Source organism: Mus caroli, chromosome 11 (assembly GCF_900094665.2).
Source record: "Mus caroli chromosome 11, CAROLI_EIJ_v1.1, whole genome shotgun sequence".
Classification (NCBI taxonomy): domain Eukaryota; kingdom Metazoa; phylum Chordata; class Mammalia; order Rodentia; family Muridae; genus Mus; species Mus caroli.
Window position 1 is genome coordinate 61,885,291 of NC_034580.1, and position 16,950 is coordinate 61,902,240.

The 16,950-nt window shown below is 41.3% G+C and overlaps 1 protein-coding gene across 1 annotated transcript in view; it reads left to right on the top strand.

Annotated features, from left to right (window-relative positions):
* The first annotated feature begins 545 nt into the window (after positions 1-545).
* LOC110304608 (myosin-2-like) overlaps positions 546-16,950 on the top strand; it is a 26,583-nt gene continuing 10,178 nt past the window's right edge. Inside the window, 22 exon segments of the mRNA XM_021176019.2 lie at positions 546-568; positions 704-746; positions 2,619-2,842; positions 2,948-3,091; positions 4,468-4,624; positions 5,671-5,698; positions 5,798-5,912; positions 6,031-6,123; positions 6,655-6,718; positions 6,837-6,935; positions 7,788-7,891; positions 8,355-8,493; positions 8,810-8,928; positions 9,018-9,167; positions 10,259-10,429; positions 10,519-10,828; positions 11,477-11,556; positions 13,005-13,092; positions 13,179-13,296; positions 14,673-14,796; positions 14,883-15,019; positions 15,981-16,236. Of these exon segments, the coding sequence (XP_021031678.1) occupies positions 2,639-2,842; positions 2,948-3,091; positions 4,468-4,624; positions 5,671-5,698; positions 5,798-5,912; positions 6,031-6,123; positions 6,655-6,718; positions 6,837-6,935; positions 7,788-7,891; positions 8,355-8,493; positions 8,810-8,928; positions 9,018-9,167; positions 10,259-10,429; positions 10,519-10,828; positions 11,477-11,556; positions 13,005-13,092; positions 13,179-13,296; positions 14,673-14,796; positions 14,883-15,019; positions 15,981-16,236 (2,700 nt within the window). The 5' untranslated portion in view covers positions 546-568; positions 704-746; positions 2,619-2,638.

A 16,950-nucleotide genomic window follows, 5' to 3' on the forward strand; every position in this document is an offset into this window, starting at 1 on the left:
GTTAATTTTTTCTTTTTAAATAAAGCCAGGAAATTCTGGGAATGTTAGGGAAACAAAGAGAAGATTTTTCTCTCTGCTTCAATTGTTGAAGGCATGCAACTTAATTTTGCTGGGTTGGAGAAAGAGGATTAACAGGTGAAAATTAAGCCTTGTAAAATTAAAATAAGTGTATTTTATTTATATCGTTTAATAGGAGAAATATTCGAGAGTGATGCAAGGCTCTGAATGGCATGCCCAGCGATGCCAAAAAGACGTTCCGAAGGCAGCCAGGTATCCTGTTGGCTGGCCACTGTCTTTATCCACCAGCCCGAATCTTCCTTTCGGATCATCTTCTCAAATTATCCATAGGAGATTTACCCACATACTCAATAAGAAAAATATTTCTAATTATATCCAACCATTCTTAATATGAATGAGAATTATGCAGAGACGCTCGATTGCCAAGAGGGTTTTTGCCAGACAATTCCTTTTGACTTAAGAAAGAAGAGGCAGTCGCATTGTTTCCATAGCTAGCCATATAAAAGAGTCCCGAACGAGGCTGACTCGTCCTGCTTTAAAAAGCTCCAAGGTAGGTGGGAGCAGGACACTGGCCACCGCCCGAGCTGCAGCTCCCCTGGTCTGTGAATCCTGGTGCCTTCAACTTTGCAGAGCGAGTGGGATTTACTTCTCAACTAATCAAGTGCCTTGCTCTTCTCTCATACAGGACCCTCTTACTTCCTAGCTGCACCTTCTCGTTTGCCAGTGAGGTAAGGGTTGGACTAACCAGTCCCTGGAGGTGTGATGGAGAATCTCTGGGACAGCTCCATGTCACTTAGCATCCTCTGAGAAAGTGCCTGTCTCAGAAGACACTAACAACTGCGTTTAAGGAAAGGGGCTGGGGAGGGATGGAGGATTTTTATCTCTGCCATGTGAGCAAAGTCAATTCTAAAAAGCTGGATTTTTTGTTTTTTTTGTTTTTGTTTTTTGTTTGTTTGTCTTGTCTCTGCAAGAAAAAAAAATCCCTGCTAAAATCTCCTTGGTAGAAAAGGCAATAGAATTCATCTGGTAAATAAGGTCTCTAACAAAAACGAAAGGAAGTACTTAGAACAATGGGACTTTTAAACTTCATGTATGCCTGTAGAAAGTCATCTCATAAAACCAAAACATAGTGAATTTTTTACATACGAAAACGAGAAATTCAGCAGCCCCACTACTGCTGCATGCTGCATCTCCATAGAGGGAGATGGGGAGAGACGATTTAAAGGAGTTTCAAGCATTCGATCCTGCAGTGACTGTACTGGATAACTCTCCCACCTTGTATTGTTCTGCCATCTGTACCTTGAAGCAGTGTGGAACAAGCTGCCAGGTTTCACTTTCTGTACAAGGAAGCTTAGACCTCTGGGAGTCCTGCCATGTAGAAGCACAAAGATGGGTGTGCGTGTGTGTGTGTGTGTGTGTGTGTGTGTGTGTGGGTTATCTCCTTCATGAGTTAGCTCGGTTTAGTGTGCAAAGACATCATGTTAGAATAATTTTACCCAGCATCCAACTTTAAAAAGGTGGTGGTGGGGGGTGCCAAACAGAAACAATTAAAATTCTTCCAAAACTACTTTGGGTAAATTTGGCCAAATAGCTAAACATGGAAATAAAGTGGTCTTACTTTATATGGCCAGAAAGATGTGCGACATTAAAGTAAATGACATTTTCTATGCAAATAATATCCTGAACCTGTTCCAATTACTTAGTGGTCGTTTTAAACATTTTCCCAAATATCACCCTATCCCAAGGGCTTCAAAGTGAAAAGAAGCTAGTACTACCATTCCTGCCCTAACGATGGCGTTACTGAGGCTCAGCATAATCAAGAGACTTACCCAAGGTCACACAATCCTTGGCAACATCACTCTACCTATAACCTAGTTTCCCAACTGGGATGCCAGTCTCAGAGGATGGGAGATACTGGATGTCGAATCCTAAGCACACATCCCTGCAACCTCTTGAACTTCTGTTCTTGTGATGTCTGCTTCAGCAACTGCAGCCTGGTAGTAGTAGAATTGCCTAGTGTAATTTGCAACTGGGGCCCCTGCAGTAGACACTGTAACAGCGGTTCTCAGCCCTCCTAATGTTGCTACCCTGTAATACAGTTCCTCATGTTGTGGTGACCCCAATGACAGAATGATTTCATTGATACTTCATAACTGTAATTTTGTTATGAATCATAATGCAAATATTTGTATTTTCTGATGGGCTCAGGTGACCTGTGTGAAAAGGTCTTTTGACCCCCCCTAAAGGGGTAGCAACTTACAGTATGAGAACTACTGCACTATAAAGATTCCCTAGTAGGAGCTGGAGACATGACTCAGTGGTTAAAAGTAATTGTTGCTCTTGCAGAGTTCGATTCCTAACACTTACATGACACTTCACAACCATCTGTAACTCCAGTTCCAAGGGATCTGATACTCTCCTCTCTGGCTTCTGCAGGCACCAGGCATGCACACAGTACACATAGTACATGCACACAGTATATGCATGAATGTACATACGTACAGGGAAGATACTCATACAAGTCAAATCACAATAACTGTACAAAGATCTGTTATACCAGGCACTGCAGACTGTATGATTTTTTTTTAAATCCCTTCTAGGGTTTGTGAGTTCAGCAGTCATGAGCTCTGATGCCGAGATGGCCGTTTTCGGGGAGGCTGCCCCTTACCTCCGGAAGTCCGAAAAGGAGCGAATCGAGGCCCAGAATAGGCCTTTTGATGCCAAAACATCTGTCTTTGTGGCGGAGCCCAAGGAATCCTTTGTCAAAGGAACCATTCAGAGCAAAGATGCAGGGAAAGTGACTGTGAAAACAGAAGCAGGAGCGGTGCGTAGGGAGCCTGCTATGGTGTACCTGTTAGGTTTGTGCTGCATTTGGCAGGGTTGGTCACTCACTGACTTGACACCAATAGTTATCTTTCCTGTTTACCAGACCCTGACCGTGAAAGAAGACCAGATCTTCCCCATGAACCCTCCCAAGTACGACAAGATCGAGGACATGGCCATGATGACCCACCTGCACGAGCCCGCTGTGCTGTACAACCTCAAAGAGCGTTATGCAGCCTGGATGATCTATGTGAGTGACCCACACCAGGGGTCTTTAAGTGTCATCACCATGTGCCCTAAAAGCCGAGGCACAAATGTGTCCTAAGTATCTCTCAGTCACTAGAAGTCACCAGCAGAATTACTAGTTATTAAAAGGTTCATTATTGAAACTATAAGGCACATATTGTCTTCTCTCCCAAGGGAAGGCCATTGTCCATCTGGCCACAGGCTTTATCACAGATCTGTAGATTAACCATGCTAAGGCCGTTCCTTCCCTTTCTTTCCCTTCCCATCTCTTTCCTTCCCCTCCATTCTCATCTCTTCCCCTTCCCTCCCTTCCCATCTCTGTCAATTGCTGTTGCAGAATTTTGTCAATGAAGAAAAGACAAACACTCTGAAACATTTAAAAATGGAATTTTTAGGGGTTAAATTTCATTGTAGGGATTAAATCTCCCCACACAATAATACCAGAGTCTCTGTGTTTTGGTTCCTTTCATCTGTGCGATCTTTCCAGCATCTCCAGGCAGCCTTGAGTATTCTGCTCCGCTCTTCCCATCCCTGCATTCACACTATGTGTTTCCTGGTTATTCATTAACTTCCCCATCTACTGTGCTGACTGGGAATTTCTCAAAGGACTCTATGCTATTTATGTTTTAGTCTGACATCCTTGCAGGGTCCTAGAATATAATATGCATCCAATAACCATCTGAATGTAATGTATCTTATATTCATATTTTATACAGTTTAGCTAGAACTGATATTCAGCTGGGCAATACCCACACAGGTATACCAGATGTTTATGCTCTATAACCACTTTAATTGGCTAGTGATAGTCCTTAACCAGTTGACAGACAACTTTTAAATTCCTGTGTTTAATCGTTATGCATTTATTTGTTCTTTGTCGCTGTATAACTAAAACATACTTTACAGCATTTCCCAATACTGCCATATCTACACACTGCCCCACTCACTTTTGAAAGGCTTTTATCATGTTGTCTTAAAATATTCCAAAGTCCCCATCCTCTCTTACCGTTGAATACATTTATGTTCAAATTTATGTTCTTATAAACTCGAAGTGTCTCAGTTCTGCAAAGAAAATATATTCTTGTTTCTTTCAAACAACAAACAACAAAAATCTCTCATAGTCCACATTTTAAAACAAATAGACAGACATGGTGTTGGTGCTCTTGCTGTGGGAAAACCATGCCAAGTCCCAAGGGAAGCAGTAGGAACTCTGAACTGGTCATTGCCCTCAACTGATGCAGCTGCCCGTCAACCAGTCACTTTCCATGCTGATGACCAGGAGAAATGTACTCACAGGACTCCTTCTTCTTTTTAAAATCCAACCAAGTGAGTTGCACAGACAAGAAGGACCTTTGGATAGTCATTCTCTCTTTCTTTATACAGACCTACTCAGGCCTCTTCTGTGTCACCGTCAACCCTTACAAATGGCTGCCGGTGTACAACCCCGAGGTGGTGGCGGCCTATCGAGGCAAAAAGCGCCAGGAGGCCCCACCCCACATCTTCTCCATCTCTGATAATGCCTACCAGTTCATGCTAACAGGTAAGTGGCTTGGCTATTTTCTATGTGCCTAAATGTTTCTCTGTAGACCTCTATAGAAAGCCTCGAATCAATTGCACCATTCCCCTCGAGAGAATCCCCTCCCACAGAGGCTCATGTGAGATAATACAGGACGACCAATGAGCTCTCTAATGTTTAGAGGTCAACAAAAATTACTTGCAGTGAGACTTATGAACATAAACAGGCAAGCATCCGTGTGCAGATATACATGTGCACCCATAGAAACAGCCACACATACAGACTGTTACTGTATGGTAAAAAGCAGGAGAAAAAACTTTGCTTTTGCGGTTTCTCCTTATTATCAGAGATTATGATCAACAGTACACAGGATGCTGCCTTTGCTAGAACCAACCAGTGAGATTTTAAGGCATAGCTGGTATTAGGACATTATACTGTGACACTACCTCTATGGTGCTTCACTTAGCTAGGTTGATCTTATGTACTTGTGGGCCCTTTGGAAATGGCTTGGAGAATTCTTTAGGCTGAGCGAGGCATCACAGCTCTTGCTTTCCCTTAAAAGTATGATGAAGCCACGTGTACTGTCAACACTTCCACCTTCCCACCCTTTACGACTCCTCATGCATCAAAATGTTTCCAATGTCTCAGCAGGCATTTGTCCTTTTGCCCACCATGAATGTGTCACTGATTTAAATTGTCATCAAAATGGGATGGGCAAGCCAAGTCTAGTTTAGATATTGATTTCACAGTAGAATATTAGAAAGAAAGCCTTATGCTTCAGGAAAACACAGTGTAGTCTCCCTTCTACCAAGGCTTTTAGGCAATTTCTTCATCATAGGATTTCCCCCATTGAATGGAATGTTTTGGGAAGACATGAGTGGTTGTCCTTGGTTTAAAAGGGTGTATGTGCACCAAGTATGGGGAGAGAAGAAAGGGAAGCTGTCATGTCACTGTGCACTAGGTGCTAAGGCGGCTAAACAGAGAAATAGAAATCTCATGCCCTGATTCCTTCCTAGCCATTTACAAGTGGGTTTGAAACAACATTAAGTGTTTACAATTTCTCTTTGCAGACAGGGAGAATCAGTCAATCCTGATCACGTAAGTAGGGTTTGATGTTTTCTTGGGTTTGATGTTTTCTTTTCATGGCTATGGAAGATGCTAGGTGTGGGGCCTCCTCTGATTGTTTTGACTTAACAGCGGAGAATCCGGGGCCGGGAAGACTGTGAACACAAAGCGTGTCATCCAGTACTTTGCAACAATTGCAGTCACTGGGGACAAGAAGAAGGAGGAGGCAACTTCTGGCAAAATGCAGGTGAGGGTGACTGTCACAGAGTACAGACTTCGAGTGTGTGTGTGTGTGTGTGTGTGTGTGTTATTCCTAGCAAGAAATCCCTGAGCCTGATAAGCAAGGTCTGATCTTTTCCTTGCAGGGGACGCTGGAGGATCAAATCATCAGCGCCAACCCCCTGCTGGAGGCCTTTGGGAACGCCAAGACCGTGAGGAACGACAACTCGTCTCGCTTTGTGAGTCTCTTGTGCACTGTGATGGGCACTGTTCATTGGCCAAAACCGTGGAAAGTCTCTGATGTAGTCTTTGAGTCTTTATTCACATTATATTCTACTGTGGTTTTCTTTGGCTTATTTTGAAGATCAAAAACTCTGGCCAGAAGGACATGTGACTCCTTTCTGGATTATTTTATTTCATTATCATTACTACTACTACTACTACTGCAAAATACTTTATCTTTAATTTTAATTAATAATAACTGCATATATGTATGGGGCACAATGGGATGTTTTAATATATTTATACAGCGTGGGATAATTAACCCAAACTAATTAACACAGCATCACCTCGTATATTTATATTCATAAATTCTTAAATCCAAGATAAAATCTTTCTACTTGTAAAACAGAAGTAGGTATTTTATTTCTGCTATAAATAGTCTCTGGCTTGGTTTAAAATTAAAGCAGTATTGTCCCAAATGTTTTTGAGCATTTTCAATGATTTGATATTCCTGAAAACAAAGTAGACATATTAGTTTTCCTTTCAAGGGTAAATTCATCAGGATCCACTTTGGCACTACGGGGAAACTGGCATCTGCCGACATTGAGACCTGTGAGTGTTCACCTGCAGCGCCACTCTGCTCTCAGGTCTGCTAAAGCTGCCTGACAGTCAAACCTCTTCACCCTGTCAGCTTTCACAGTTTTCCTGCTTCTGATCTGCTTTCTTTTAGATCTGCTAGAGAAGTCCCGGGTCACTTTCCAGCTTAAGGCAGAAAGAAGCTACCATATATTTTATCAGATCACATCCAACAAGAAGCCAGAGCTGATCGGTAAGGGATGCCATAATTCCTCTCCAAAGTCACCCCCCCCCCCCCACACACACACACACACACACACACACACACACACACACACACACACACGTCACCACACCAGCCAGGGCATTGCCTAACCTGACGCACCATGTCTAAATTCTGTCAAGCCTTTTTTTTTTTTTAAATGGAAAATGAAAGAAGCTTTTCAGGAGTAATTGTGGGAAATCTTTGTAAGTTTGTTAAAATTTATATTTGCTTATTATAAAGATTCTTAAGAAATCAAAGGAAAAGTGAAAAACTATCTCCAATTTCTACTATGAAATAACCATTATGAACACCTACATAAACATCCCATTCACCTTCAATGGGTATATTGTTACATAATGATAAATGTATACAATTTACCTGGTTGGAGTAATAGTCACACTTTTATAATTTATATATATTTACTGAGTGTGTCACAGTTTCATCTATATTAATGTGGCTGCATGGTGTTGTGGTTGGTTGCATAGTGTTCCACACTAGAGGTAGGCAAATTTTACTTAATCATATTCTTTCCCCTTTAAGGTTTCAATTTGCTTCCATTTCTGATTTTAAAATAGCTACTACAATAAAGACTATGGTAGTATGAGGTCAACTTTCCATCATTCTTTGAAAGTTTCACACATGCATACCATTTGTTATGATCATGGTGATGTTTAAAAACTAGTCAATGACAGGAAACACCATGCTGTCATCTTCAAGGTAGTTAGCACCCGTCAGTCTTTCACCCACGTATCAAGTAGTTACCTTAGAATCAGTCTGGAAGTCTCTTGGTTTGATGAAGAGATAGACTATGTTCATCTTTGCTCTCTTCCATGTACTTAGAAATGCTGCTGATCACCACAAACCCATATGATTACCCATTTGTCAGCCAGGGGGAGATCAGTGTGGCCAGCATTGATGACCAGGAAGAACTGATGGCCACGGATGTAAGTAGAACACAGAGCGATGTTTAGAATGACTGCGCAAGGTCAGAGATGTGGTTCAGTAAGATAACTATTCAGAGCTGCCAGAAGAAATAGCAAAGGGTGGTGGGTATTAAGAAAGCACTGGATTCCCAGGATCAGATGCTGTCCCTCCACAGGCTTTTAAGATCCCATCACCTCAGAGTTTGCAGAGGTCGTGATGAAGCTGAGGTGTGACTTCTCAAAAATAATAAGTGTCTGAGGTTTACAATGGTTTCTCCTAAGCTTCTTTTTGACGTGTGAGAAACAAAAGCCTATAACTTAATTGCACAAGTGAGCATCCTCCCCACGTCCCTGCTAAAGAACCTGCTTCCCTCCAGTAGTTCCGGTGTAATTTCCTCAGCCTTACCAGCTAGTGAGGAATGGGAGCATGAGAGGTAAATAACAGGCCTTAATCTAACCGCTCTCATCTTGACTTTGTTGGCAGAGTGCTATCGACATTTTGGGCTTTACAAATGATGAAAAAGTCTCCATTTATAAGCTCACCGGTGCTGTGATGCATTATGGGAACATGAAGTTCAAGCAGAAGCAGCGGGAGGAGCAGGCAGAGCCAGATGGCACCGAAGGTACCGGCTGCGTCTTCCACCTGACGTCATGCTTCGTTTGAAGCTCATGTTCTTAACGTGTTATTCTGAGTTTTCCTAAGAAGGCAGACTCACATTTCAGATCTGAGCTTTATAGAGCACTTAAATAATATGCTATGTAAAGCACAAACATAATTTGGGGTAGTCAAGGTCTTGAACTCAGTAAGAACATACGCAAGGCTATTAAAAATATACTGGAAATTCTGCACTACATGCTTGAAGATAAAGCATGTTTTTCTTTTTTAAGAAAATGGATTTCTTTGCACCCTAATACCATTGTATCCATGCTTTCTTATAGTTGCTGACAAGGCTGCCTATCTTCAGGGTCTGAACTCTGCTGACCTGCTCAAAGCCCTCTGCTACCCCAGGGTCAAGGTCGGCAATGAGTACGTCACCAAAGGCCAGACTGTCGAGCAGGTAAGCATGATATTAATAACCATCGCAAGGGGATCAAAGCATTGAACCTTCCTCATGTAATGTCAAGAGTTCTATCTTCATCTTTCAAGGTGACCAATGCTGTGGGTGCCCTGGCCAAGGCCATGTATGAGAAGATGTTCCTGTGGATGGTCACCCGCATCAACCAGCAGCTGGACACCAAGCAGCCCCGGCAGTACTTCATCGGGGTCTTGGACATCGCTGGCTTTGAGATCTTTGACGTGAGTTGCAAACATATTGATGGAACACCTTTATATCTATGACTATATTACTAAGACGGAGTCTTAGGAACCTTCCTTGCCACTGTCTGTCACATGAAGACACATAGGAGATTTTCTTGGTACCTACTAGTCATTTCCTCTGTCAAGTGACAAACAACATGTGTAAGGAAGACCCTTCAATTCACTGCAGGACAGAGGGAGTTAGCTTGTGAAAAGGGAAAGGTTCTAAAAAAATCCCACGGTGTAAAGGAAGCTGATATTAAGTAGCACAGCAGAACTTAGTAACATCTAATATGCTCAGAGTACACAGTGCAGAATTTACGGAGAAATACTTAGGGAGATAATAAAGTCTGTAAAAGGCTTAATAATTTAGAAGCATCATTAATTAAATGCAATTAACTTTTAATGCTTGTTAATGTAATATCATGAAATAAAATTTTCTATTTGATCATGAGATACATTTCCCTGCTCAGAGCTTTTTAAAAGTTTATCTTCTCTTTTGATTATAACAATAAAACTCGGCTTTAACAGAAAATATAGAAAAGCAAGGAAAAGCACACAATTCTGCTAAGTTCATTTGACATTTTGGTAGGGTTTCTAGAGATATAAATGTGCACTCTTCTATCTTGCAATCTTTTGTGTCCTGCTTATTGTTCCCATTTCACACTAAAGAATAATTACTAGTCACTTGAAATTCCCATCATAGTGATATTCCTGCAAGGCAAGCTCTGAACCAACACTTTATGGATCGAGAGTTTGGGTGAGGCCTCTGGAAGCCATAGGGGCAACTGGAATACATAGAAGGAGGTTAAGTAGAAACCCAGGGGGAAAAAATGTATGATTTTAAGCAAATTCAAGCAAAGAGTATTAGTGCTGATTTAAGACATTCTGTAAAATGGCAACAAACAGGGACTTCTACATGCCTCAAACCTTCCATACTTTTCTGTTTTGTATGAAAAAAGAAAGAAAAAGAAAAGAAAGAAAAGAAAAAGAGACTCTACTGACCAATGATGTTGACGCTCATCTGAAAGTTATTTTAAATAAAATGTTCAGTTAATTTTAGAGAGAAATAAGCACATCTATTTATTTAGTTCAACAGCTTGGAACAGCTATGCATCAACTTCACCAATGAGAAACTGCAACAGTTTTTCAACCACCACATGTTCGTGCTGGAGCAGGAGGAGTACAAGAAGGAGGGCATCGAGTGGACCTTCATCGACTTCGGGATGGACCTGGCGGCCTGCATCGAGCTCATCGAGAAGGTATCCATCCCACTCCGTCTGTCTGTGGCCCCTTCCCATGGACTTCCCGCTCTTATTTACTCAGCCACTTTGCCTCACCTTCAATCCAGCCAATGGGCATCTTCTCCATCCTGGAAGAGGAGTGCATGTTCCCCAAGGCGACAGACACCTCCTTCAAGAACAAGCTGTATGAGCAGCATCTTGGAAAGTCTGCCAACTTCCAGAAGCCTAAGGTGGTCAAAGGCAAGGCTGAAGCCCACTTCTCCCTCATCCACTATGCGGGCACCGTGGACTACAACATCACTGGCTGGCTGGACAAGAACAAGGACCCACTGAACGAGACCGTGGTGGGGCTGTACCAGAAGTCTTCAGTGAAAACTCTGGCTTACCTCTTCTCTGGGGCTCAAACTGCTGAAGCAGGTTAGGCTTCCAAACCTTAAATTTCTATAGTTATTACAATTCAACTATTAGGTTAAGGCTAATGAGATAGCCTAGGCAGAAGGGTGGCATGCCAAACCCTAATTCCTTGAGTAGTAGGCAATGCTGTAGATAGAAATTTGTGGTTCACCTCTCTACTGAAAGAGACCTTATCACAAGGTCCAAAAAGGAACTATGAGGCTCTCAACCCTAAAAAGACCCAGGCTTCTGAAATTTTCTCCTCTTTCTCCCACACTACTGAATGTGAAGCATCTGGGGATATTACATACAATATAGTGGCCAAATTCTACCTACAGCATTAACTTCTGCTGATGATATTTTTAAGTCACTGTGTGACATGTATCAATGTTGGAAGGCTCGTCTTCTCATGGTTAGATGACCGCTGTTTATATCAACTCCATATAGGTAACAAACCACTGAAAATTGGGTGTATAGATAACGAACCACAGAAAAGTGGGTGTAAACTTAGTTAAAAATAAGGTTTCAAGAGGGCCAGTGGGGTAGGAGGAAGTTTCTAGGGAGGAGGAAAGTTTGACTTGAGCATCAAGAGCACAGAAATCTCTATGATTTCTGTGACAAGAGAGAGCCCACTGACTGTCTTTGAACAACGTTATTCTTTTCCTTCTTCAGAGGCAAGCAGTGGTGGAGCTGCCAAGAAAGGTGCCAAGAAGAAGGGGTCCTCTTTTCAGACCGTGTCTGCCCTGTTCAGAGTAAGAACAAACTAACACCCCAATTGCTTTAGGAATTTGGCTCTAGAAGTATGACGTCACATTCTCTGGAAGATTCTAGAAAAGGGTTGACATTTACAATTTTGACTGATCTGTAGTGGAAGGAATTTAAATCATCCAGACACTATCTTATCTCATTCTCATGCTAAGTTGCCATAGGATGAAGGGTACCTCTTGGGAAACCTTACAGAACATAATGATCCACCATTCATAAACTAGTCGGGTGACAACCCAAAGCCATGTACAGAAGTATTAAGAAAATATCAGTAAGACTAAGGAACCTGGAAGTTGTGGTGTTGCCATCCTGTCATCCTTGGGAGGCAGAAGCAGGAGGATTGAAAATGTCAAAACAGCCTGGGATACATTTTTGAGAATATCCAATGACAGCAAGCCCAAACTAAACCCAACTAAACCAACATCAAAACAAAGAGAAAGATTAATGCAACCTAGCAGCTAACCTACAATCAAGCTAATATAATATTGTTGCTACTGATCCATTCAGTTGTCAACACCAAGTTTTAAAGTATTATGTTATGGATGGAACTGTAAAAAACCATCTAAGGTCCAAACATGGTGCATGATTGCATATCCTTATTGAATAACTAGAGCATAGTAAAAGATAGAGGTATCATGTAATACAGTGCTTCTCAACCTTCCTAATGCTGAGACCCTTTAATACAGTTCCTCATGTTGTGGTAACTCCCAACCACAACATTATTTTTGTTGCTACTGTAGTTTTGCTATTATGAACCATAATGTAAATATCTGATATGTAACCCCCAAAAGGCTTGCAACCCACAGGTTGAGAACTACTGATCTAGTAGGTAATCATGTTTGGATGATCAAAGGTCAGGGAAGACAGCAAGACAATGTTAGTACAAAGGGAAAGAAAGCACACCGTCAGGCTTTCCCACACTCATCCCTCCTGCCAACAAGAATGCAGACAGATGGACTGAGGAAGAGGCTACAGCCCAGCAGAAGCAAGAAAAGTCTTTCTTTTTTAAATGAGAACTGCTTCTCCTGGGCCAAGGCTTAGTCAGTAAAGTACTTGTCTTGCAAGTGTGAGGGTCTGAGTTTAGATTCTCAGGACTCACATAAAAAACCTGGCATGGTGGTGTGCTCCTACAAGCCCACCAATGGTGAGACGGGAGGCAGAGACAAATGGAGCCTTGAAAGACCCCAAGATAGCAAGCTGTGGCTAAAGTTCTAATCCAATGAGAGACCCTGTCTCAACCACAAGGTGGAAGATACTCAAGGACTGATACCCAAGGATGGCCTAAAACTGTAGAGGAGTGGTGTGCATGTGCACACACACACACACACACACACACACACACACACACACACACAAGCCACAGAGTTATTTTACAGATGTCAACAATTGCTCTTTCCTCTCCTGCTATTCTGACCAAAGTTCTCTGCTCTTACAGGAGAATTTGAACAAATTGATGACCAACCTCAGGAGCACCCATCCTCATTTCGTGAGGTGTATCATCCCCAATGAAACCAAGACTCCCGGTAAGAGTCTCTAGAGTGAAAGCCCAGAGCATGGCTGCCACATCTCCTGTGTTGTATTCCGCTGAGAGATAAACATGCATTTGCAGGTGCCATGGAGCATGAACTGGTCCTGCACCAGCTGAGGTGTAACGGGGTGCTGGAGGGCATCCGCATCTGCAGGAAGGGGTTCCCCAGCAGGATCCTCTATGCAGACTTCAAGCAGAGGTCAGCCTTCTAATTATGATCTGTCTTTGATGGTTAGTGTAAGCAGGTTGGATGTAAGCAAGACAATTTAGTGAAAAGCATGCCTCTATTTAATTAGTCATAAAAGGAGTGAAGACTCCGACTCTCACAACACTTTAAAAAGATACTATATGTTAAGCACTATATGCAAAATTTCCACTGGATATACGGAGGTTCATAGATACATTCTCTGGTGTCAGTAATTAGGAGAGCTAGCCTTTTTACTATTTGATCTCATTTAACCCCCACCATCACACAGTTGAGATGAGAAGTACTATGACCTCATTTTCTGGACAAATGAAGTAGGGTTCAGAGAGATCAAATTATTTGCTTAAAGACAAAGCTAATAGGTCACTGGGGTGGCATGTTGCACCTAGAGCTACAAATAGGTCACCTTTGTGTTGTGCTTGATTTCAGTTTTCTCTTGCAGGCTACTTTTCCAGTTCCCCAAAATAAAAGGGGACCTGTCATAGTGAAAATTCCTTAGTTAGAACTCCCTGATAAGCTGATCTAGAGAGTCAAGAATGACTTCTGGGTGGCAGCTACAGGACACTGGTCTCATTTAAGTCTAGAGCTGGTTAAGTTGACAGGGAGCAGCAGAACTCAAGACCCAAGGGCACCCACGGTTTGCTCTTAGGCCATTAAGATAACTCCCCACATCTAAAATATCATCTATTATATACCTTAACTTATTTTTTATTATTAAAATATAATTATACCATTTCCCTATTCCCTTTCCTCCCTCTAGCTCCTCTCATGTTCCACCTCCCTTTTTCCTTCTTAAATTCATGGATTATTTCCTAATTAATTAATCCATACTAATTAATTAATGTAATTAATTAATATTAATTAATAATGCATCTATATTAATTAATTTAAAAAGCATAATTTTTTGGGACCAGGTATCTTTAAGCAAATTTATCAAGCCATGATATCATATTATATTGCATAGGTCCTCTACTCTTAAATGTGAACAAGATCATGTGACCCTTCCTTGAGGACAGAGTCTGATAAAAAAGGAAAAGAACAGGAAGAGTGGGGTCATGCACTCCAGAGGCAGAAGTGGTGGGTCTCTGTGACTTTGAGGCCAGTCTAGTCTACATAGTGAGGACAGATAGGACAGCCATAGCTAGCTGTATGTACTTTGTCAAAAAAAAAAAAAAAAGATTGTAAATATAAAGAAGCTACAATGGCATGAAAATATATAGCAAATAGGTTGAAAAACATGCAAATAATGTTCCTCTGTGAACAGAGAATAATAATTCTTAAAAATCTTTAATTTTTAAAATTTAAAATTTTAAAAGAGATTGGCCACTGTTCATAAATAAAATCTTTACAAACTATACTTACTTCAACAGATACAAAGTGTTAAATGCAAGTGCCATTCCTGAGGGTCAGTACATTGACAGCAAAAAGGCTTCTGAGAAGCTCCTGGGCTCCATTGACATTGACCACACTCAGTATAAGTTTGGTCACACCAAGGTAATCCCCCTGAAATCCAGCCTCTTGTCTTCTTGCCCTTTGAACTTTGTATGATGTTTCTGAGCTGCAACATTGCCTGCACACAGGTCTTTTTCAAAGCTGGTCTCCTGGGGCTCCTAGAGGAGATGAGAGATGACAAGTTGGCCCAGCTTATTACCAGGACCCAGGCTATGTGCAGAGGGTTCTTGGCGAGAGTGGAGTACCAGAAGATGGTGGAGAGAAGGTATAAAAATTCATAGTTTATTCACATCTTGTGTCTAAATAGACTTCTATAGGAAAGTGGGAGAACCTGAGTTCTGTCAGCATGGACTATATATATCCTGAGTGTCTGGGTGAAAACTCAAGAAGCATCAGGCATGGATAGTTTTTTTTATCTAACACTGAAAAATACACTAGTGAGTAGGCAGAGATAAAATTTTGCCCTTCTGTTTATTTCTAAAGAGGTTCTATTAGATATATCATTAAATGGAGGACCTTAAAATGTATAGTAATTTCAAAAAATGACTTTATATAGTTTTTATATAAAACAATTTCTTCAGTTGAATTATTTCTATTATTGAACTATCATAATTTAAAATATGGTATTTGTGAAGATCTTTCCACATTAGGCTACTACAATATCATCAAGGGAGTTAACTTCCTGGTAGTCTAGTTGAAGAACTAATACGTGACAGAGCCTGATGTCTGAGGACTGGAAATGAGAAGTGTGTTATACATGGCCATCTGTGCATCCACACACATGAACAAGTCTGTGTGCACACACAAACAGGTTGCACGACACAACTTTTATCACTTGAAGTTATGCTTGTTTTTTCTAACCACAGTCACTATGCTATATTTGGGTAGCTAACTACCTATATATGATGGTCAATAATTTTTAAATAACCTAGATTAAGGCAAATGTAACATTATAAATTAGAATGCTGCATTCATACAGAGTCAGTATTTTTGAACAAGCTCTTCAGATGATCTCAATCATGTCCAAGGTTGGGACACAATGGTGTAGAGAAGTTGGTTACAAGTCCTTGAGCATCACTGTGAAATATAACTTTTCTGATCTGCAAGGTTGACTGAAAATAGAGAATAGGGTGGGATGGAGGGGGACCAAAGCTGTGACACTCACTCCTGAAATTTATACTTGCTTCATCATCCACTGTATCTAATTAGCAACTGCCTTATTTCAGGGAGTCTATCTTCTGCATCCAGTACAACATCCGCGCCTTCATGAACGTCAAGCACTGGCCCTGGATGAAACTCTTCTTCAAGATCAAGCCCCTGCTGAAGAGTGCGGAGACCGAGAAGGAGATGGCCACCATGAAGGAGGAGTTCCAGAAAACCAAAGATGACCTTGCCAAGTCAGAGGCAAAGAGGAAGGAACTTGAAGAAAAGATGGTGTCCCTGTTGAAAGAAAAAAATGACTTGCAACTCCAAGTTCAGGCTGTAAGCTGGGGCTGAACGTTGGGTATCTCTAATCAAGGTGAAGTGCTGGTGCTCTGGCCATGATAAGTGAGATGCATCATTGTCAGGGAGGCACTCATTGTACAGGGAGGGTTAATGACACCAACTGGACACATTTCTCTCACTGCTCATTAAACACCCCCAAAACAGTGCCATGACAATGAAGTAGAACTGTCTGTATTCTTCCAGTCTGCACAATTTCAGCAGTCTACAGGAATTGTGGCTTCTTTTCAGCTTGAAGATAGTCCTCAAAAGTTATTAACACAACCCAAATAATGTAGTAAGAGAAAGATGATGTGGAGAGATTTTTCTTTTCAAATGTCCTTGAGCAACATCTTGACATCCATTGGCTTCATGTTACCACAGAGACAGCAGATGGGTGATGATGTTCTACACCAGATTGCATTGCATTATTGTTAGTTATTGATCTAAAAAACCCATGCCTGTAATTTCTTCCCTCTCCATGGACATTGGCTTTTTGTACCACATCCACAACTCTGTCTTAATTTCTGAACCTTCTCCCAGTTTTTATTCCATCAAACTTGCTAACTGCTCACTTCTGGGCCAGCCATCTTAGAAATCTTTCCATTGATCTGGGAATATAATTTACAGGACTAGTTTCCATTTGGGTTAAACTTACTTGGTCATATATATATATATATATATATATATATATATATATATATATATATATAT